Raw genomic sequence first — 23,423 nt, forward strand, 5'->3', positions numbered from 1 at the left:
CATAACAGCTCCGTTGATGGGTCATTATTTTCTACCCTTGCTAAAGAACAGAGTTACACCACGGCAGTAACAGCAGTTGTTTAACAGGAAAGCTCCTGTGGTCTATAGCAGCAAATTACCAATTCAAATAAACCATAGTACAACTCATACAAATTTAGAATTCTCACCTGATTTATCTTACAGCATCCATGACATGTCCTAGTATATCAAAGAAATATTCATGTCTAAAAGTGCATAGGGATCTCTCCCATCTCTTAGCCAACTACACTTGAAGTATTACAAGTTTTTCCACATAAAGTTTCAGGGACATAAATTTCTCTGAAGGACTATTTATTATGCATTATGGCTAGTGATATACTGAGAGCAAGGTCTGATTTTTCCTGCTTATACCATAACAGCCCATGGAATTGTATAGAGAGGGAGTAGCTGTTTCTTTTTTTTGTATTGTGTTGAGATTCAGCCTTAAGAGCAACAATAATAAAAAAATCCTGAGGTTGCAGAGGGCAGCCTTGAGAGACAATGGTCCATTTTCAATGGGCCACTCATCCACAGTCCAGGTATGATGCAAAATTAATCAAATTAATCAATTAAAAGGGAATACAGGTTTGTTTAATACTGATTTTATCTGTCAGAAAGTCAGGCAAGCTCACAGTGCAAAAAGTCTTTCAGTTGACCAAAAATGCAATCAGACCTGTTTCTCCAGTGTTTGGAGAGCTGCTGTACCATTTTTAGATCAAACCAAGATCAGGTCACCTTTGGAGACTGAAGTACTAAGCATTCTATTCTCCCAATAAGCAACAGTAGCAGCCACAGTAAAAATAAAAAGCTGCAGTACACTGCTGAGCACCCGCTTTTTGTGGACCTACTACCCCTGCTGAGGTCCAGGAGAGGGACAGATGTTCTACAGGTTATGTGCCTGCCACTGCCTTCTTGTTTAACCTTCTCCAGCAGTGATTCAGCTAGCTCAGCAGTTATAAATTGTGATTGTCTCAGTCCCCAAGCAACACTGATTCTGCCAGCCCCTCTCAGTTGGAATGCCCCCATCTGAAATCCATTTTCTGATGGACCAGTATGAAATCCTGCTGGTTTCTGATAGAGCTTTTTGTCTGGAGGGCTTTATTGCTGTCTGCCTGCTCTAGGGTAGCATCACAGGTAACTCTTCTGAAAAATTGAACCATCTACTTTCAGGCATTGGAGTCTGAACAAAAACTGTTGCTGACTTTGAAATTTACTTAGACACCTCCAAGCTCTTCTGCAATTCCTTTGAATTTTCCAATAGTGTATTTATTCTTAAGACATAATTTCCTCTGAGCCCGTCTGCTTTCCTCTTGTTGCAGGTACACTTACAATATGTTGGCAAGGATGGGCATATACTACCTACCACTAACATGGCTCAACTTCTCCCTGTGCATCCCACTTTATCCCCTTTCAGTTCTGGCTAAAGGTAAGGAGTTGGGAAGGGTACCAACCACTTGCTTCTTTAATATTCTTCAGTAAAATGTGATCACTTAATTGCCGTTTGTGCTTAACATAGTTCCTCATGTGCTGCCAAAGCTGTCATAAATGTTTGTGTACCTTCATGTTAACCTCTATGTCACCTCTGTCTCTCTTTTCTGTTATTCTTTCTTTAACAGGGACTATCTGGGGTTTGGGGTTGTGTGTCTGGTAGGTTTTAGGGTTTTTTTGTTTGCTTGGTACTAAGTTTTTAAAAATCTGGGAGAATGTCCTTTTTGCCTAAGTAAAGCAGAAAGACACCCTCATAAAAGACATATGGATTCCTCCCTTAAAGACTGAATGTACTAGACAGCAAGTTCCAAAGCTTCTCCCCCGCTGAGGCTGACCTTACTGGCTCAGGCCATACTTAGCAGGTTAGCACACTTACAGCTGCCCACTAGAACACACTGAAGCTTTCTGACAGAACTTGTTCATTTATTCATTGTAGAATTTAGAGAAATTAGCACCCTAAACCTACAAAACTGAACTCAAGAAGAAAATATGCATATGTATATGAATGCATATATATATATATATATATAGATGTATAAGTATATAAAATATAATAGGTTTGCTTATTTGACTTGTTTATTAAGCATTTGATGATCTTCTGATTCCTTTAGACTAAGAATTTACCATGTTTTACAGGATTTGCTATTTGTGTATCACTGCCTTATTTTGAATCCTTTGGCACATACTCCATCAAGCTACCATTTCCATTCACCTTCTCAATCTACTTCCCCTATGTCCTGAAAATGTACCTGCTGGTGCTCTTTGCAGGTAAGTATCTCATCTTCCAGAGAGCTGGGTCTCAACACAACTGGGACGCCCTTGCAACAAAATATCAAATCCTTTTACTGGGCCTTTCACAAACTCTAATTCTCTCTGCTACATCTCCTGCAGACCACTGCAGGAAAGTGCATCCCTAACTGTTTTGATTTCCAGTATCTTTCAAATACAAATAGTTAAATATGCAAGAAACACCATGCATACGGTGCATAAAAACACAAACCTACAGAAGTTGTTTTAGTGATGCTAGCCTTACAGCTATTTAGTGAAACTTGCTTTTTTGTTTGGTTGTTTGTTTTTTTTTAAATCAATTCCCATTTGTTCATACACTGGTTCTGTGCAACTGTTCCTCACTCATAACTCCTAGCTGGGATGAAAAATTATATCTAAATTAAAATTTTTACAGCATGATTATTTGAAGAGATGAAGAAACAAGGCCACTCCAAAACTTGCATGTAAACAGATCTCTTCTCCTTCTCATCAAAACACTTGGGAAAAACTTCAGCTGAATTTAGCTGCATTGTACAGAAGTCTTTGTTCTGTCATTGGCTTTAATGTGAATTTGAAGGATCACTGTTTTGTTCCTAAGTACATGGAAGGAACTGTGCAAGGTTGCCAGATGAAGGCTCTTACAGCTCCTTTTAAATTAGTTTTAGACAGTTTGAATTCTACTCCTTTGTTCTTACACTGTTTTGTGTTTTGATTCAGGTATGTGCTTTATCATCCGGAACCTCTTCTCTGAAAGAATGGCACACCTAGGGACCAGCAACATCAAAAATAAAAGAAGCTAAGTTGATATTTTGTTTGGAAGGACAAAATACATTCCTAGGGGATTGCTGCACATCATAGTTAAAAACAAACTGGAAAGATTTCTCAATCCAAAACTCCTCTTTGCATGAACATTATCTGGCTGTGTAGAATTTTCAGAAAAGGCAGATCTCTTGAATGCACCTCAAAAATACAGCAGCTTTTGAAAACTTTTGAATGTTTTGACTTCAAATGGCCAGAGTTTTTTTAATTAGTTTCTTTTCTAATACATGTTACATAATTCTGAAAAAATTGAAGTGTGCCACAACTCACAGCCATACCCTTATTTCAGTGTTAGTTTTTATCTATAGCTACAGATATTCTGTAATGACAATATCATTTAATCTGTAAGATTATTTTATACTAGGCCAACGTGTATGTACCTCACCTATAAATGCTAAATTGGCTGGAAGTGGAATCTCTCAAGGAGCAGCAGTCAGAACCTTTGCAACCTAGAGACTAACATGCTGATTAACATGCTGATTAAACCAGTTGTTCACTAAGGATCCTTCACATTCTGGCCCCATCCTTCAGTTATCAAAAGGCGGTTCCAGAAAATGCAGCTAAATCAGACAGGCAAGTGTTAAGGTACTCATCTACTTTATATTCAAGGGGATGTTTAAGGGTCAGAAATAAACACTTGTAATCATGTGTTTGGCATGTCACTCTCTTCCCCAACAATGATTTTCTTCCATGCTGAACAGCAGACAGATATGTGCAAAATAAGTGTGATGTTGTCAGGTCAAATAATATGTTGTTCCTAAAAGGGAACTGAATGACTGTCAAAAAACAAGTGCAAAATTCTAGGCATTTTACTCAATTGAATTGCTCCTCATTCTTCTCTAGGATAAACTGTGAGAATGCAGCTAGAACATAGGCTTCCCAAAGGTTGGCAATGAGGAATAAACACAGCAACCTGGTGGATTATACAGGCAAGAATAGCCAAATAATTCCTTAGAGGCTGACAGGAGCTTTTCTGATGTTTCATCTGTACTGATTATCACCTACATTTCAATTCAAGCATGTGGGGAAGAAAAGTGAGGCTATTTTGTTTTTTTTAGCTGACTGAAAACTGTGGGAAGGGAGCCTAGATAGCAGGACTAGGAGAGAAGGTAATATTTAAAGGGAAACTAAATACTGCTAAAATAGGAAGAGGCTTTTGCCTGTATGACTTTTTTAAACCATGCAGCCTAAGAGGTTATATAAGGAAACAGTGAAGCTAAATTAAGTTGTTATGAAAGGTCATCTATTATAATTTCTATTTATTTAATACATACGGCAGGCAGACAATGCCTGCAGACTATTTTGACCACTATTTACAGACCATAAGGAACAAGATCACGCTTTGAATAGTGTAGTGTCAACCCTGGATTAGTTTTTTTCAAACCACTGCAAACAGAAATTTGGAACTTAGTAGAGAAACAGGAGTGCTTTTGCTTTGGGCTTCTGCCTGACCCAAACTGACTCAAGTGTGAACAGTGTTAAGAAACATATAGAGCAGCTGAATAAGATGATAGTTTTGAAGACAGCCAGAGTAAGTCCACATTAAACCACTGTAGAGCTTGCTAAAGTTGAAACGTGAACATTTTTTTCCTTGGAAATTCAATCCAACATGCCAGAAACAGCTGGTTCCAGCAGTTCCAAAATGTAGCCACTGCAGGACACTGCTGTGCCAAACAGCAAAGATGACAGCATGATGTCTCTCTGAAAACTTAAGAAAAGGTAAGAAATGTTACATAGCAGCTGCGAGAAAGAAGAGGGAGAAAAATGTAAGAGAAACAGCTCTGTACATTGACACCAAGGTCAATGGAGAAGAAGAGCCACTCTAGGCACTCCAGCAGATTCCTCTGCATCATGAAGACAACTATGGTGGACCAGGTTGTCCCTCTGCAACCCATGGAGAAAAGCACCAGGCAGGATATCCACACAGCAGCCTTTTGAGAACCCCAAGTTGAACAGGTGGCTGTGCCCTGAGGGAAGCTGCAGCCCTTGGGGAGCCCACACAAGCAACGCAGGTACTGTGGCCTATTAGTGTGTGACTCCTACTGAGGGAGCTTTTTCCTAATGGACTGTGCCCCGTGGAAAGGACTTACACTAGATCAGTGCTTGAAGAGCTGCAGCTTGTGAGAAGAAAACCATGAAAGACTGTGCCCCATGGGAGGGACCCCCATGCTGGATCAGAGCAACAATGAGACGACAAATAAGCAGCAGAGATTAAGGTTTGCTACCTAAGTGCAATCCCCACACCCACCTTATACTGCTTGGGGAGGGAGGCAGTAGAAAATGCAGGAAAAAAGGAGTATAGTGAACTTAGGAAGAAGGTTGGCATAGGGGGGAGGTAATTCTAATTTTTTCTTTCCATCTTACTCTACTTTTAATTGGCAATAAATTTTTCTCCACAAGTTGAATCTGTTTTTGTGACAGTTAATAGTAAATGGTCACTCTGTCTTTATCTTGACCCATGAACTTTTTCATCCTCTTTTCTCCCTGTCCTGTTGAGGAGGAGGAGGGAGATTGAATGTCCCTCCCTGTTGTGGAGATGGGGTGAATGGACATCTGGAAGCCAGCTGAGGTCAAACCTATCACAGATAAAGCCATGTTTATTGTTTTATGTCAAAAACATGTTACACCTTGAGTCTTACAGCTGGCTAAAAGCCTGGAACAGGAAAAGGATTCTTTAAAATTCACTATGGAGAGGTCCCCCAAGTGTAAACTGCATGAAAAAGGCATGAAGCTCATGGAAGAAGACTTCCCCACCTCCTTCTGGTACAGAGGTAACTTGGGAGAGGCAGTTGGGAGATTGAGGCAGTCAGCCTTCATGTGTGGCCACAAAAGACCACTGTAACTTCAGCTCCAAAGCCTCACCTAAGTTCCTGGAAAAGCTCAGAACTGGGCTGGCGAAAAGATGTTTGAGAAAATGGCTTTTACGACAATGAGTTGTACTTCAGTGATTGTAGCCTGTTAGGGAGGAATGGGATCCACCTGTCTAAAAAGGGCATGAGAAGCTCTGGCAGCAGACTGGCCAGTTTGGTGAGATGGGCTTTAAAACTGAATGATTTGGCTGGGGTCCAGAGTGGCAATTCTCATGCCATTGATTCTTCCTGGGAAGCGGGCCATGCCAGCCAGTGCAAGCTTGGCTGCCTTAGGTTGAGAGTCTTAGGGCTAACCACATCAAGGGTGTGTATGGCTATGGGGAATCCTCTCACAGCCCTCCTAGGGAACCTGGATGCTCGACTGCCTCCCTGAAGTGCCTATACACAAATGCACAGAGCACAGGGAATAAAAAAGAAGAAATGCTCTCACTGCAATTTCGGAGACTGGAATTTTGTCATGGATTCCTGTGTACTTTTTAGAAAGGACAGGTCGGTGAGGTGAGGTGGTGGAGTTGGTCTTTATGTGAAAGAGCATCAAGCTCTGCCCAGGAACAAACAAGGAGTTGAGAGCTTATGGTAAAAATTAATGGACAGCCTAAAATGGGTGACACTGTTGAGGGTGTTTACTACAGGCCACCTGACTCAGACAAGGAAGATGATGAGGCTTTCTATGGGCAACTGGAAGTAGCCTTGAGATCATGGGCTACTGGAAGTAGCCTGGTCCTTCTCTGAGAACTCAACAATCCTGATAATTGTTGGAGGCACAACATGGCTCGGCACACAGTCCAGGAAGTTCCTGCAGATACTGGAAGATAACTTATTAACACAAGTGGTGGAGGAGCCAACGAGGAGAGGTGTGTGGCCCTCCAGAGGATCCTTCCCACTCCAATAATTCTGTTATTCTCTGAACTTAAATTTTTGTATCTTGAGATACCAGCACCCTCAGATCCCTTTATACAGGGCTCTCCAGGGACTCCTCTACCCATTTAGACTTGTATCAGGAACGTGATACCTTGTACCTCTGTACCGGAGGCAGAATCCACCGTTTTAACTTGCTAAATTTCATGCCATTAATCATAACCAAATCCTTGACTATCCACATCTTTCTTCAACGTCTCTTGTCCCTTTCAAGTTTAGTATTATCAGCAAATATAATTATGCATTCAACTCCTGCCCCCTAATCATGGATAAATACATTCAACTGAACTGGCCCTAGATTTGAAACCTGAGGAACACTGCAGATGACTGTTTGTCAGCTGCCTGCACTGAAAGTCTTTGAACTCTACCCTTCTGCCAGTTCTTTAACCAGTGCATGAGCCCACTCATCTCACCGTTGAACAGCTTGTTCAGACAGATGTTGTAAGGGGCAGTATCAAAGCTGCACTAGGTGGGTGGCTGTATCATGGAAAGGTATATCAGATGAGTTACTCAGGGCTTTCCCTTCCTGAACTCATGTTGACTGTTCTTGATGATTGTATTGTTCTTTAAATGCCTTTCAATAGTATTCCGTATGATCTCGGTACACTTTCCCTGGTAATGAAGTTAACAGGCCTGCAGTTGTCTGTGTCTTTCCTCATGCCCTTCTTGTAAACTGGATTAATGTTGGCCAGCTTCTTGTCAGCAGGGATCTCCCCAGACTCCCAAGAGATAGTTCCTCCAGTGCTCTGGGATGAATCCCATAAGGCCCCATGGACTTAGAAAGATGAAACTGATACAACTGCTCAGTTACAGTTTCAGTGTCCAGAAATGGAAAGTGACTGCTGCTGTATGTTCTCTAAGAAGACAGGCCAGACCAATGTGTATCAATGTTATTAATGACTCATGCAAAAACATTATAATGCCTCTGCCTTTTCCTCATCCTTTTTTCAGGTTGACTATCTTCATCAAGAATTGGTTGAATACTTTCCCTAGATCTCCTCTTGCTCTAAACATACTCAGAATTTCTTTTTTTTTAATCTGACCCAACACTGGCCAGTTTCAACTCTGAGCTTTGGCCTTTCATGTTTTCTCCCTGCACATGGGAACCACAGCTCTGTAATCATCCTGTGAGGCCTGATCTCTCTTACAGAGATCATTCTTTTCTTTATGAGTTCCAAGAGGAGTTCCCTGTTCAGCCAAGCTGCTCTTCTGCCCTTCGTGCTTGACTTTTGGCATAGTGTGATTTGCTTGCTCCTGTGCTTCTAAAAGGTTGCTCTTAAAAATGGACCAGCACTTATGGATCTCTAAGCCCTTAAAATCAGATTCCCAGAGGACACTGCTAACTAGCTTCCTAAGCAGTTTAAGGCTTGCAATTCTGAAATCTAGGATAGCAACTCTGATGACTTGTTTCTCATTTACACCAAAAAATTCAACTCATCATTTAAACTCATGATTACTGTGGCCAAAACAGCCATCTAAAAATCCCATCTTCTCCTTCTCTATTTACAAACAGCAAGTTGGGGATGGGGAGCAAGTTGCGGTAACATTTTTGCTAGTTGTCTCAATGAATACTTGGGGCAAGAAATTATCTTCAACACACTTCTGGAATTTCTGAGACTTCCTTGTCACAGTTGCCTGGCATTTCCAGTTATGTCCAGGTAACTGAAATTTTCTATAAGAACAAGGGCTACTGGTCCAGAGATTTCTCCTCATTGCCCACAGATTAAATAATCACTGCAAGCATTGTGACTGAGTGAAAAGCAGTAGACACCTACAGTGACATCTACTTTGTTTTCTATCTTCCCTAATTTTCACTCAGGGCTTTCAACCACATTATTCCTAACTGCAAGGAATGACAGTGAAAACTGTGCCTTCCAATGCAACTCCTTTGCCTTGCCTGCCTTGCCTATCCTTCCTATAGCCCTGCAGCCTATAGCTCTGCATGCCAGCACTCCAGTCATGGAAATGATTCTACAAGTCTCACTAATCCCAATCTCATAGTTTTGGGAGCTGACAAATGCTTCCAGTTCATCCTGTTTATTTCTTGTATTGTGTGCATTGATGTTCAAACATTTCAAATACTCTCTTAAACTCTCAGTGCTCTCTGCAGCTCCATTAACATTGCCACCCTCAGGCCATGCTATGCCATCCCTTGGCTTCCATGTTCTACTACACATCAGTAGGAATTTAGTTAATTTAGATGTTTACATATTGCTCCTCTACGCAAACTGAAACACAGTAAGGAGACATCACACAGCAATTTCCTTTAAAAATACAAAATTTCATCTGAATTAAAATGCTAATCAACATGCAAACTGAGGTGATTAAAGGTGTAAGTTAGTTTGAAACAGTACATTAGAGATGGAACCATTAAAATGTGACATATTTGGCTTTGTTAGAGATTTCTTAGAAATGCACACAAAGGGAAAGTCATGAACTGAGATGGACACTTGTTGACAAGGACTTTCAGTGACTCCTTCTGCACATTCACCTTTAGACAGTTTTCTCAGTATAGAGTTTCATATGCAGCAGAAAACTACCACTAATTATCTACTATTTTGGAAAGGCAAACAAGTACATTAATCCTTCACACACCCAATCAGTGAAGAAATGCTCAGCCTTCACACAGTTGGAGGAGAAACCCCTAGAAATAGTAATGGAATCATAGATTTGGAAGGGGACCATAAGGATGATCAAAGACCAGCTCCTGGACCTGCACAGGACATCCCCAAGAGTCACACTGTGTGCCTGACAGCACTGTCCAAATGCTTCTTGAACTCCATCAGTCTTGGTGCTGTGACTTCCCTGGGGAGCTGTTCCAGAGCCCAACCACTCTCTGTGGGAAGAACATTTTTCTAACAGCCAACATCCAACATAAACCTCCCCTGACACAGCTTCAGGCCATTCCCTCAGGTGCTGTCACTGGTCACCACAGAGAAGAGCTCAGTGCCTGCCCCACCTCTTCCCCTCATGAGGAAGCTGTAACTGCAGTGAGGGCTCCTCTCTGTCTCCTCTTCTCCAGGGCAAACAGACCAAGTGACCAAGAAGTCAGAGGAGAATTTCTTGAACAGAGGAAATGTTAGCAGTCCTGAAAATAAGATAATTCCTCCAGTGGGGTGTGTCTTCTAGGTGTATGGAAATATAGTTTCCTGATCAAAAATCAACAACGCTCTTACCAGGACGGTTTTGAAAGACACTAGGGAACAGTGCTCAATTATATTCGGGTAATTTTTATCTACTTCAGCAAGGAGGATTGCTAAATATAAAATTTCCTTTAATACCTGTCTTGGCAAGATTGCAAAGTGAAAAAGTCTCTATTCCTTCATAAAGAAAAAAGTAATAAATAAGAAAAGCATCAGGGGCTAATCTATTTAAGATGATAAATGTGGAAAAGAGTTGCTATATTGTCCCTTTTCCCTAGAGGCAGAGGAAAAACTCTCCTTATGTGCAGTGTGTCAAGGAGACAAGAACAGTTACAAGTGGAAGGAAAATGGCAACTGTCCTGGAGCTGCAGATACAGCAGCCATCAGGATCATTGTCTCATTTCAGCAATCTTTATCACTGCAAACTTGACATACATACCACCCCTCTTCAGAAACCCTGCTCACATTATATAGTCATAATGTGTTGTCATTACTGCACAAGAACATTGTGTTATTACTAAAGGAAGAATTATCAGTTAAAAAATAATGCTCATTTCAAGTCTGTTACACTAAAACATACTTTAATAAATACGCTATATCTATCAAATTTTAGCAGTTTGTTTTATTTTCAGCCATTCCTTCAAAGCTTCCACAAATTAAAGGAATATTCACTCCAGCTTTTGAGGTTCCCAGATGTCACTGAAACAATTCAATTGAAACTGAATGTGTATTTTTCATTTAGATTCAGCACATTTGCAAAACAATAACACATCACTTAAAGACAAAATATTGCTTTTCATAGGAATTTTTGTGATGAAGCAAATGGGTAAAAAAAAACCCCAAACCCAATAAAAAATCTTGCGATAGGAAATGTCTTTGAAATACAGCTTCTTGATGCCTAAGTAATAATATTATGTTTTTAAGTATGGACGATTTTCTTCATCGGATAAGGTACGGTGTGCAGCTACCACCCATAAGCTTTAGTCCATACTGCTTTCTTCTTGAACTCTGCAAGAGACCTCAAGGCCAGAAGTGTAACTGTGAAGACAGGGACAAATTACATTAAGTTGTGCAGTCCAAAGGAAAAGATGCGAGAGTATTTTTCCTAGTAATTTTACTAGCACAGATATAGGTTTAGTTCTCCTTTTACTGACTCTTTTCATAATTCTTTCACTTGTGGTGATGTACTAGGTCCTTTCTTTGCTTTGTGGCACATCTCCTATTGAAATCATATACATCATCTTCTAATTAGTCTATCACTTAGGCACACAGATCAACCAACATTGCAGAAAGCTCAAATTCAATGAGCAATGATGCAAGCTAGGACATAGGAGGCACTGGGAACAACAGAAGCACAAATTCTTAAGTCCTCTGCTCAATTCACTGATTGGAAATGCAACTCACTGATTTCATTCAGTTTGAAAGAAGCATGTGCTTAGAAAAAATCTAGTAACCAATCTAGTCACATTCTATTTATTCAGATGGAAGCTTCATGTTCTAGTATGTAAAAAGAAAAAATCAATGGGAAGCTCAGGGGGAACAGTGACTTATCTCTATCAGGGCATACTGACAATATATGGTGAATATCAGAACTCTCTAATATACAGAGGAGGTTCTCCAACAGCCCTTAGCATTGCTTCTGGTGGAGATTAGCAGACATTACAGGGGAAATCATCAGAGAGTGACTAAAACTGCAGACATCAAAGCAAGGGTAATTATCCTCTTAATGCAAATAATTTAATAATTGGATTTCAAGAAGCCTTGTCTAGGTCCAACAAATCAGATGGTCCAAAGGAAGTGCATTGTGTTCATGGAAAGAAGCACAAGTGCACTTACTTCACTTGAGAATACTTGTGATGTCCTCTTAAAATGACTTGCACAGATCCTACACATGTAAGTAAGCAATAGGATCCATGCTAGGGCTACAACTCCTACCATAATTCAACATATTGTCTCCTTTCCATCTTTCTTTTCATGCATCTTTTCAGCAACCCTCATTTCTCTTTCCTTTTTTGTCAGACCCCTTTACTAGGCTGTCTTAGTTCACCTCCTACCCCTTCCACACAGTGTAGTCTTTTCTTGCATGTAAGTTATGTGATTTGTATTCTAGTACCGGAGGATTTCCCAATAGTATGCTGCCTCTTATTTTTAAGGGTAACTTCAAACACAACAGATAAATATATCAATGAAATAAGCTTGTGTACTAGATGTACCTCTAGGTCCTTTGGATCCTAAGTGCTACATCATAAGCATCAGAAGATGGAACAACAAATGTAGTGTTACAGACAAGAATGTTAATTTACCTGTGATAATTACCTCAAAGATGAAATCTCACTCCTTATAAGAACTGCATTTTGATCTGTCCTGATTGTTATGGAAAAATGAGGACCCAATTAAAAATATATTACCTTTCAGCAGGTCCATGGTAGATTTTGATAATGCTTCCTTAGGACAGTCCATCATATTGATCAGCCAGTCAATAAACTGAAGATAGAAATATGAAAAAAATCTGAATTAAAAGAGGTCCTGTATCAGAACATGATGAATTATTTTCAGTTTGACAACATTTGATTTCTGCTAAATTCAGTTATCTAATCAGAGGCAGTGGCCAATGAAGTTTCTGCCCAAAGTAAACAAAACACCCTAGAGTACATCTCCCTGTCAACGCAATTCTTCCCATAGCTGAATCTGAAACTCCCTTTGTTCCTTCTCATTATGTTAGCAATAATTCTTTGTAAGAAGAAGGCACATTAAACAGCTTCCCTCCATCTTGCCTGTTCATACCTTTAACCTAATAGTATAATTCTTTCTTATCAGTCTCTTGTCCAAATGTTTTACTTCAGAACTCTTACTGCCTTTGTTCCTCTTTTGACCTCTCTCATTTTTTGTTTTTTTTTTTTTTTTTTCCTAGCAGTGGAGGGTGTTTGGATGACAATATGGTATTTAAAATCATAAGGATGATTTTCAGGGCAAGGCCTCACATTCTTCCTTAAAACCTAATTAGGCACTTGCATACTAACAGCTCACCCCTGCATTCCTCTGACATTCTGACTTCAGGGGTTACTGTGAGCACAGAAGCCTGCTCAGAGAAAGCAGTTCTCAACAGATTCCAGTTTGGACAAAACAGCTAACTATTAATCTATAGACCAATAACAATACTTCTACATATAGCAACTACATGCATTGCACAGAAGGTTTGCCAAAATAGGCACAATTTTCCACACTTATTTTCAACTCATACTTTAAAATAAATGACACATACTGCAAACTGTGAAGAAGATCTTTGATTGCTCTGAATTTACAGTTTGGTGTGTCCAGCTGCAGAGGATTCTTCTTTCAGTGTTTAAAACACTGACTTGCTACCAGCAGCTCCTAATTCTCCTCTCCTGGCTGTATTTTCTTAAGAGTTTGACTCCCAGCTTTGGAATTTTATATATTTTTTGCAACTTTCAAATTTTACTGAAGAAACTACTTTCATATCTGATTAAAAATAAAGTGAGATGCAATAAGATATAGAGGAAATTATTGCTCTAAGATCCAAGGTGACTACCAAAAATGGGGTGCTTTCTCATGTAAAGTAAGATGCTACTCGAATTTCACTACATGCAATTTTACCTTCTGTGTTTGTTCTTTCCACGGTTCTTTAGCCAGCAAAAGGGAAAGGCTACTTGGAAGGAGAGTGAGAGTCTCTTGCACAGCAAATTTTTCAGTGGGGTGCTTGCCAATATGTTCCTCATATAATTCTGGTGATATCATGTGGTGTTTCCACAGTGACCAGTCAGCACTGAGGCCAAGCAGTAATGGTGCACCATGGTCAGCCCAGGCCAAAACAGAAGCTGCAAACAGCCACACAAGGAAATCTATGCGCTAAACAGGGAAAAGACAAAAATGCACTTCATTAAATGAATAATACAGAAGGAGAAAAAAAATCAAAAACCTCACCAAAAAACCCAACAAAAAAACTCTCATCCAAAAAAGAAATCAACCAAAGAAACCCAAGACTAAAATCAAGATGATGACTTGCTCTTAAAAACAATCATCTAAAAATTCTAGTAAAATTCAAAATGCAACAACTAAAAAGTTCTTAATATCCTTCTATGCTTTGAAGAGCATAAGCATCTTTATAAATTCAAACTAAAATGTCTACATAAACAAAAGTAAAATCACACTCTTCTAAAATCATCTTTAAGATTAAAGCTGATCCACAACTCATTTAAAATTGGGAAATAACTTTTACACAGCAACCTGACTGTTGAGGGAAATCAGAGATGGTCACCCTTGTGGTGCTATAAATGGTTGGGAAATATTGCAGCAATGTAATTAATGCCCTTCTGATCTAAGCAGCAGCATATTTCATGTCCTCAAATGGAAGATCTAAAATTGGTGAACAACATTATTTCTCTAAAACTGTCCAAGCCCTCTCAGGACCAGAAACTACACAGTTCTGACCTGCCTAGACAGTTCTACTAGTGAATTCAAAAATTTCCTTCAATTGTTCTAAATACAGTAAACGTTAAGAAATTATTTCCTTTAGTTGCCTTAAGGTTCTATCATAACTTAAATGTAAATATTATTTTAAAGTAAGAGTTTTAAATACACATTCATTCACAAAAATTGTGAAGATCTTCTCTGTGGTGGTGAGATCACAATCTTCTAAAATACAAAAGCATGGTGAATAATTCTTATTACTGAGGAAAAATGTGAAATATATCAGAACCTCCTTCTGTCCTTGCTCCAAATAATTTTCACAGCCATTACCTCTTTCAGATCAACATTTCGTAAGGGTGTTGACTTGTATGCTTCATTTCTGATGTAGCCCATCAGGTCTAACAGCCAGTCCATTCTTTTCAGAACTCCTAGAAAAAGAATAAGAATACTGACTCATGTCAAACACTGCTTTTCATTAAAAAGCAAGCACAGAAAATCACTATAGCAGGAAAGTACTACCTGTAGAAGAACAAAGATCACCAACACCACTATCACATTTTATTAATTCTGCCACTGACAGAAAACATACAGGCCCTTAATAGTACAGAAATATTGCTTATAATGCAGGCGACACACTGAACACATGCGCACACACACAAAAACAAACAAACAAACAAAAACAAAACAAAAAACCACCCAAAACAAAATAAAAAACCCAACCCAAACAAAAACAAACCAAAACATAAAAAAACCCACAAAACCACCAACAAAAAACTGAGTGAGAATTATTTCACATAATGACGGGATCCACTAAGCCTGCACATATGACTGCTACAGAATCCGAAAGCCTCCCGCAATGTGCAGATTACTGTGAAAATGGTTCTACAGTGTTGAGAGGGTCAGTAAAATATGGTCAAAGCATGCAAATAAAACCAGCCCTCAATTCATCTCAAGGATGGAAGACATTTCATTGATTCAGATTCTGCTATCCATAATCTATTCTACCTCTTCTAGAAGCTCACCACCAAGACCACATTACATCATACATTACTGCATCCATGTAATCTTTACAAGTGCCCCCTTTCACGCTCGCTCCTCTTTTACCCAAAGAATTCTCACTTCACTCAATTAAAGCTCACTACTCTTTGAAGTTCTTCAAACACAGCTGGCAGCTAAGGCATCTGGCAATATAATGCTTTGAAGTTGTTCAGTGAACACAGGCAGACAAAAACCTTTCTGCCATGAAAATGAGACCTCATTCTTGTATCTTTCTGTAATTGTTTCTTCCTTCTTTCGCTTTCCCTGTGATTCTCCTACTGCTCTTGCATCAGTCCCAATACTTTGTCAGACCCATAGCTGAGTTAGCCCAAATCATTAACCCACCAGATGACTATCTGGTAGAGTTATGAAGAGGAAAAAAGGGAAATTTATTCCCTGTGTAACATCAGTGCAAGGAGTTCAGGAAAGAAATTTATGTCCCTAGTTCAACCAGTCTCATGGGAACATCCCCCCACCTTCTGTGTCACATACCAGTAAGTCAGATTTTAGGTCAGAAGGTTAGCAGAGTTGCAGTATTAAGAGGTCTCTAATGTACCATGTACATCTGTAACACTATCCTAAAAAGAGTGGGAGACACAGATCTAGTTAAAACTCTGGTCTGTAAACCACACTGATGAGACAAATGACTTGTAGCTGGACCACAGAAAAAGAAGTAACTGGAGAAAAACATAAAAGCAAAGTTTGATATAAGTACTTGAATTATAAAGGAATTCTGAAGACAGTAGTTTCTAATATGGAAAAATTTGTAACATTTTGGTTAAACCATCTCAAAATTATTTTAAAGGAATCAGTGTTGATTTGTAAATATCTGTTGATTGCATTGTTGATTTTTCTTTAAGCCTAATCTTACCTGTATTCTCATGTCTCACAATGCGAGCATGATAGAAACTATGCAAGAACATCCATAAAATATTTTCCTTCCGGTGATATTCCGCCACAATATCAATCACGGCACTCAAGTTAGTCAGAGACAATCTGCCTTGAGAAACTAAATACACTTTTATGAACGTGGCCTTCTCTATATTGTCCTGCAAATGCAATTAAAAATGTTACATTGAAAGGTACATTTCTTGTGGGAAGAGTAAATTCTGTATTCCTCTTTGTAAAAAAAAGTAAGAAACTTTGAATAACTAGTAGGCTTTATTTTCCTCAAGACATTTTATTACACAGAAGACTGTACATGCTACTTGAACTTTATACTCTTCGAAATAGGCCAGCAAAGTGTAACTCAGTACAGCTTATTTCATACTGCTTTAAATTTTATATTCCCCTTTGAAATGGAATGAACCAGTTTAACAGTTCTGGACACTCAAGTCTTCTTGCAAGGCAGATACGCTTTAGTGACAAAAGAGGTTTTCTTAAATGATGCTTTTCGGAGTGAAATAAGAAGTGAAAAATAGAAGGAAATGACAGTTCAGCTTCCACAGCCTATTTGAATACTTGACGCTCTAGTGAATTTCACAGCAAACAGAAGAGGGGGCTTTAAGTCACAGATGTTTGTTTTTAAAAGCTTGATCTGAAAACATCAAGTTCTTCCACACAGGTCACTTCCCTAGCATTTCAGCTGCTAAGAATTCCACTGCTAATTGATTCCACTGATGAGCTACAAGATAAAAGCTTTTTTTATTCCATTATCATCTGCAGTCATCTTGTCCACCAAGAAACATTCTGAGTGTGAATATAAATATAGAACATAAAATCAAGAACTAAAGGTTTTCCAGTCAATTATTTCACATTTTTAACAGAAGCACAGATCCACCAGTTCAAGGACAGCTAGTCCCAGGATGCATTTACAGTCCAGTTTCAAGCAGGTGGGTATATTAACCAAAGAGGACTGTGGTCTGCTGTTTGCATCATCGGTCTGAGATTCAGAAGATACAACAACACTCTGGTTCACACTGTTCCTGTTCTGCTAACAAAAGTAATTCTCAGAATGACAGAATCAGTTGGGTTGGAAAAGACCAATGAGATTATCAAGTCCAACATATTATTCAACAATACCATGTCAACTAGACCTCGGCACTGAGTGTCACATCCGGTCTTTCCTTTAACACCTCTAGGAACAGTGTCTCCATCATCTCCCTGGTGTGACATTCCCACTCTAAGGTCTAATCACACTTTCTGTGAAGAAATTTTCCTAATGTGCAGTCTAAACCTCTCCTGGTGCAGCTTAGGAGAGACAGGAGTGCAGCTTTGCGTCTTCTCATCCTGTCTGGGACCGTCTTCTGAGAGAAGAGGCCAACGCCCACCTCACCAAGTTAGTTAAGACTCTCTGGTGCAAACCTGCCAGGTGAAATCATGAGTATTTCCGTTGCTTTGAGAAAGTTTGGGATATGGATTCTTATCACTTCTGCTACTTTCTACTGCCTGCAGATTAAATCCAGAACACTCTTACCTACATGTCAAGTAAAACAATTAAATGCTCCCAGTGAGCTAAAATAGTCTGGTGACAATAAAAATGACAAGGTTGCTTGTTTCACATGATCTGGTGATAAGAGAGCATAATTCAAATGTAATTACCTTGGAGATCTGGACGATGCGATTGATCTCTGAATCAGCCATTTCTGAAATACATCTTGCTACATCGATATACATCTCCAGTTCACCTCTCTGCAAACAGAAAAGTAAATGCATGTCTAAATGTCTATTTCTAGCTTTCTCCATCATCAAAATTGGTGAGGTTAGGAACTTGTTAATGATAGATTAATTATTCATCATTATCTTCTAACCTCACCTAATCAATTTTAGAAATTCTGTATTAACTGAAGAATTTGGCATACGTCAATGTGCAAGAACAATGGTATTTGAATACTTTTAAAGAATTTATTTTATTTTTAATGGTAAAGTGCCATTCTTTGGAAGTCTTTTCTATAGCTAAACAGTTTCTTTAAATCACTGTGAGAAACTGAATCCTCTGTGGGAAAAAGAAAGCCTTCTCATTGTTCACTTTTCTTTCATTAAAATTTATTCAGTACTAATACTATATATAATTTTCCATTACTGAATACTTTATGAGGGAGGAGTGCATGTTAGATTGGTTTCACAACATCATATTCTAAAATAACCAGAAGTAAGTTAAATTTAAATTATGCTGCTATTTTAACTAATATAATTAAAACTGTACATCTAATTCATGTTTTGAATCTGATGCATCAGTGCAAAAAGATGGGACTTACCATCATTAAAAAAATATCTAGCTACAGTGTTCATACACCTCATACATACTCCTTACCTGAACCTCATTTGGAAGAAGCTCATATATTTTCTCCACAGCCTGACACAAAAAGCTCCAGCAAAACTGAGGAGGGTTGGGAAGTTTCATTGCCTGGATGAGCCCGTGTAGAACACACTGGCAAATTTCTGGGCTTTTTGTGCGGTTCTTCACTTCAAATTTTTGTATCAGAAGCACTTCTGTAAAAGACTGCAATTTGTCTTCTGCAACATGTTGCATCCACAGGGAAAGGGACATGAAAAGGTATTTCTGAGTTTTCATCTGAAAAGGAAAAATTTTTGCTCCATTTCAAATTCTAGCTCTTTATTGACCTTGAACTATTGTTGGATAAAATTAGAAAAAGAGTGGCTCAAACACGTCTTATAAAAGCACTTAGTCATAAATATTTCTCATGTCTTTTCTTCTTCCCTTTCTTGATGACTTTTTTGAATTAAAAAGAGTTCAAACATGTCAATATTCTGTTTTTTAATAAAAACTGAAGAACTTACTTTCAATGAACCTTAGACATCACATCTCCATATGGATAGAGCAATTTTTTTACATGGTGCCCACTGCACTCCTACATAAAGCATACAGACTGTCTAGACAGTCAATGGCAGAAGTATGATAGCCATAAAACCATGAATGTTGCTAGCTAGTGAAGAAGAATGAATAACCTGTACGAAATGCAGAGCTTAAACTCTCTGTGGCTCACCTTATTTTGTGAACTCAAATTTCCTCTGCAGCTGGAAAAGTGGTAGTCAGAAATAAAATCTTTTTTTGGTACCTTACTAATTGTGTACCTTAAAACTGCCAGCAAATGTTTTCATATCTAAGACTAATGAACTAAAAAAAAAAAGATTCCTTGAAGAAATCACAGAAACAAGCAACTAATTTTCTGAGAATTGTCATCAATCTGCTCCTGAACTTGGATAAAGTGACAGAAATGCGCAGTCAAGTATTCTGTGGGATTCAGGGAGTTTTACATACTGTATCATGGAATCCACATTTAATTCCAGAAGAACAGAAAAGAATGAAGGATAAGACCAAATTTGATTATACTGTAGGTTAGTCTGTTGGGTATCTACAAAATTAAGGCAAGGTTTTCAAGACATAGCTTTTTTTACTAGTTAGCTAGATCAAGAGACCTTGCAAGAAAAAGTAGGTAAGCTTTTGGACAGATTAGGGTGGACCTTTTTCAAAAGACTTTTAGCTGTTATAATAAAAGATACTTTTTCTCCCTACATGCCATGCTTTATGTCTCCAGGTTATCAACACTCTAGGTCTTAAGCAGTAAAGTAAATTAAGTATAGCAGGTCTTAAGTCGGCCTTGAATTTCAAGGCCCCAGAATAACCTCTCTCTCACTATAAATACTCACTAAATGGTATTTCTGAAGAATTATGAACCCAGTAATCCTTTTCTGGAGAGACAGCCTAAACATTGTCACTGAGGAATTTTATATGAAAGAGGTGCTGAGCTCCCACAAGTTTTCTGACATACGTACACTGAGACTGTAGATAAGGGGAGGTGCCACCCACATCCCTAAAAGCATTGCTGCATTTTGAGATGACTGGGCCTGTGTCACAGCCAGTTCAAGGCAGAGATGTTTTACCTCCTCACCTAAAACAGAAGAAAACAAACTAAGTTATAAAGAAAATATTTTCCCTTTAAATTTGTTCTCAACTCATAAAGTAAAGGAGGGTTATTATTCTACTAGAGCATTACATTACAACTTATTTTTCTTAAAATCCTACTTAAAGGATTTGAACACACACATAACACATACATTTTTTTAACACATACATGTTAGAAGACTCCTCTTTACATTCATGCACTTTCAAGCAAGAACTATCAGCATTTGTTCAAGTTATTGCAATTCACTCAGGAACAAAAATGTGGGAATGCTAAGAAAAGTAAAAACTAAAAAAAAAAAACCAAAAAAAAACCCTCCTTGCCAAATAAAGTCAATATTTCATACACAGAAGGAAAAAAGAGTAAATATTCCTGGACTATGATGATGTCTGATATCTAAAACAGCCACAAAACAGATGTACTGTTTCCTCTGAAAATTCTGTGATTTACAAAAGTAAGACTCCTAAGGGAAAAACAGGAATAAAAAAACCCCTCCAGACATTTAACACGTTTCAGCTCTTCAAAATGGCAGACCTCAGTATAGGAATCTTTTTCCATTATTCTGAAAATTATTACCCTGTGTAATTTAGTAGAAAGTGTATTTCAAACTAGAGATAGCTAGATGAACTACCAAACAGTTCAAATATGTGAAAAAGTGTCATGCAGGCTCTGACACGGGCATTGGACCAAGCATTTAGCAGTTACTGATAACAGGATACAATTAGTTGGGTATTATGATGGGCTCTTATATAAATAGTTCAAATTAAATGTTCAGGCCACTGTCACCAAAATTTTAGGGAACTTCTCAGATCTCATCTTTAGTTTTTCTTCAGTTAAAAGAGTGTCCACATGGTGATGACAAATACATACTTGCAAACAGTAAAAGTCAGTCTTGAAAGCATAATAAAACTAACCACTGCACTAACTTCAAGCCCTGAAGAGGGCTCCAAAGTTTGTGAAAGCTACATTAGTAAAGAACTCTTGTGACAAATACAAAAGTCTTAATAGAAAACTACTACTCTTACCAAAGTCCAGCCTCATCAAAGGAGAAAGAATGGATGCCCAGTTTACAGGTGGATACTGATGGCTTTCTCCAACTAATGCAATGGGTGCCAGTGCTACTTTCACCAGCTCAGGTGGGACAGATTCAGGGCCTAGAACAGAAGATTCAGTCAGAGTCTAAATTTTATACACACATACTTGGCTGAACAGCTCAGCAAAAAAATATGAACACTACACTGTAGTTCAAGCTGTGGTAAAGAATTGAAAAATGTTACAAAATCACTGTTACTTCCTTTTGCATCTGAGAATTAGCCATTTCATTTATAATGAATGGATACATATTCAATGTCCTGTCAAACTGGTTTTTTGTTACCAATAAATAGAAACTTTCTGGTCCATTGTTTTTGAGTCAAATTACAAGTTACTTATAGATATTCCTCACCTCCTAAGGTAGTATTGTTGCATTTCTTACTGGGAGAACAGCAAAGTTTTCTGACACTGTTTTCCTTTTTCATCTTATAGATGCAGGCCAAATGAACAGTCAGATAAGCGCTAACCTTTGCTACATACCGTGTTATGTCAACATAAGTTAACTCAATCCTCCTGTAATCAAAACGTAGGCATTTTAACTTCCATTTAAAGCAAAGCTTGCTTCATAGGACAGCAGTGAGCACACTTAACTCCACACAGAAGCAATCCTCTCTATCCTCCTTAAGACTACTCCAAGACATCTCTCTTTTACCAGGCTTCCTCATGTAAGACCATACTTTTTTCAGGCTTCTTTGCATCTATCCCAGCAGTAATCTGTTTAATACCACTCTGTTACAGAGAGTCTTAATCCAGCATCACTGAAGTAAGGGGCAGCATAAAGGTGGCCTGATGATGGAGTATTAATTAAGCATACAGGCTAACACTTAAAAATTATTTGACTTTCGTTCTCATAGGGAAGAAATATCACCAATAGAGAGGGAAGAGAAAAGGGTTTTAAAAGCCAAAAATGAGGTGGAGAAAACTAAAGTCCTAACTACACAATATTACCTTATCTTTTTGAGTGTAATTAAATTTCAATTTCAAATACCTCGCATTAGCAAAGTTCAAATTTGTATTTAGAAAAGTTCTCTTAGCAAATAAAATCAAGTGTTTAAGGTCATCTTTTATAGCCATAACAAATTTCCCAGAGGAATACTGTAGTTTGATCCTTACCTTTCTTTCCACTTTCAATAGCAAAGTCAATGGCTGCCCTAATAAAGCTGTTTACAGGTAAGTAGCTGAAATCTGGAGGAACTGTGAAGATAAAAAGACTGCTTATATTCTAAAACATCATCAGCAAAAATTATAACCTTCTGCTCCCAGGTAAATTAAAAGGCCAAATTGAGATGTGTTTGAGCTAACTGATTCTGTAGGTGACTCAGAGTACTTAGACCATAAGACTGATAGATGTATTGGCCTTTTCACCTTTAAGCCTAGCTAAACATTTCTGGTGGTGAGAGGTGCCAGATCTGAAAAAACAAATTCACAGATCAACTGAAAAGTCAGGAATAAGAACTTCCTCAAAAATACATTGGGCACTGCAAGCTGGGCTTTGAAAGGGAGGGCTTCAAAATTTTAAGAAGTTTAATGCAGCAGAGACATTTCATATCTATCTAACCTTAGGCATGCATGCGTGCATGCAGGCATACATAAAAGCAGAAACTGAGAGATTTTTCTCTGTGATGTTCATCTACATTTTGTATATTTGGTTCCCAGTTTAGTTCACACCAAAGCGGACAGCTTTTTTTCAACTTCATTAGCTTTTGCTTGTTACAGGTATTTCATTAATGACTAATAATCTGGCCTTTACCAATGGATATTGAAACAACATTTAAAGTTAGCAATGTATCAGTCACCCTGAAAGGGCACAGAACATGAGTTTTTTTATTTCAGCTAACCAGAGAAGATCAGTTCTAGGAAAATACTTCTAAAACATTAGCTTGGTCTTGTTATAGACTAGTTTTTAAGCATTGATTTTTTTATACAGTGGGAAGGGCTAAAACAAATAGTAGATTAATCAGTTTTAAAAGGCACAG

At 38.4% G+C, this 23,423-nt stretch overlaps 2 protein-coding genes across 11 annotated transcripts in view; one reads left to right on the plus strand and one right to left on the minus strand.

Annotated features, from left to right (window-relative positions):
* HACD4 (3-hydroxyacyl-CoA dehydratase 4) overlaps positions 1-5,498 on the plus strand; it is a 28,298-nt gene extending 22,800 nt beyond the window's left edge. For all 6 annotated transcript variants that reach the window (XM_059836855.1, XM_059836853.1, XM_059836850.1 and 3 more), the window contains 3 exons: positions 1,338-1,444; positions 2,143-2,274; positions 2,992-5,498. In XM_059836855.1, the coding sequence (XP_059692838.1) occupies positions 1,338-1,444; positions 2,143-2,274; positions 2,992-3,074 (322 nt within the window). In that variant the 3' untranslated portion in view covers positions 3,075-5,498. The remainder of the gene's footprint in view (positions 1-1,337; positions 1,445-2,142; positions 2,275-2,991) is intronic.
* Positions 5,499-10,584: 5,086 nt separating this feature from the next.
* Positions 10,585-23,423, minus strand: part of FOCAD (focadhesin) — a 92,452-nt gene continuing 79,613 nt past the window's right edge. For 3 of the 5 annotated variants that reach the window (XM_059836845.1, XM_059836847.1, XM_059836846.1), the window contains 11 exons: positions 22,561-22,641; positions 21,381-21,509; positions 20,228-20,343; positions 18,744-19,004; positions 18,032-18,121; positions 17,337-17,423; positions 16,362-16,539; positions 14,783-14,880; positions 13,640-13,891; positions 12,433-12,508; positions 10,585-11,062 (listed from right to left, as the gene is read on the minus strand). In XM_059836845.1, the coding sequence (XP_059692828.1) occupies positions 10,989-11,062; positions 12,433-12,508; positions 13,640-13,891; positions 14,783-14,880; positions 16,362-16,539; positions 17,337-17,423; positions 18,032-18,121; positions 18,744-19,004; positions 20,228-20,343; positions 21,381-21,509; positions 22,561-22,641 (1,442 nt within the window). In that variant the 3' untranslated portion in view covers positions 10,585-10,988. The remainder of the gene's footprint in view (positions 11,063-12,432; positions 12,509-13,639; positions 13,892-14,782; positions 14,881-16,361; positions 16,540-17,336; positions 17,424-18,031; positions 18,122-18,743; positions 19,005-20,227; positions 20,344-21,380; positions 21,510-22,560; positions 22,642-23,423) is intronic. The other 2 variants (XM_059836848.1, XM_059836849.1) reach the window with 2 other exon arrangements.

Source organism: Haemorhous mexicanus, chromosome Z, assembly GCF_027477595.1.
Source record: "Haemorhous mexicanus isolate bHaeMex1 chromosome Z, bHaeMex1.pri, whole genome shotgun sequence".
Taxonomy (NCBI): domain Eukaryota; kingdom Metazoa; phylum Chordata; class Aves; order Passeriformes; family Fringillidae; genus Haemorhous; species Haemorhous mexicanus.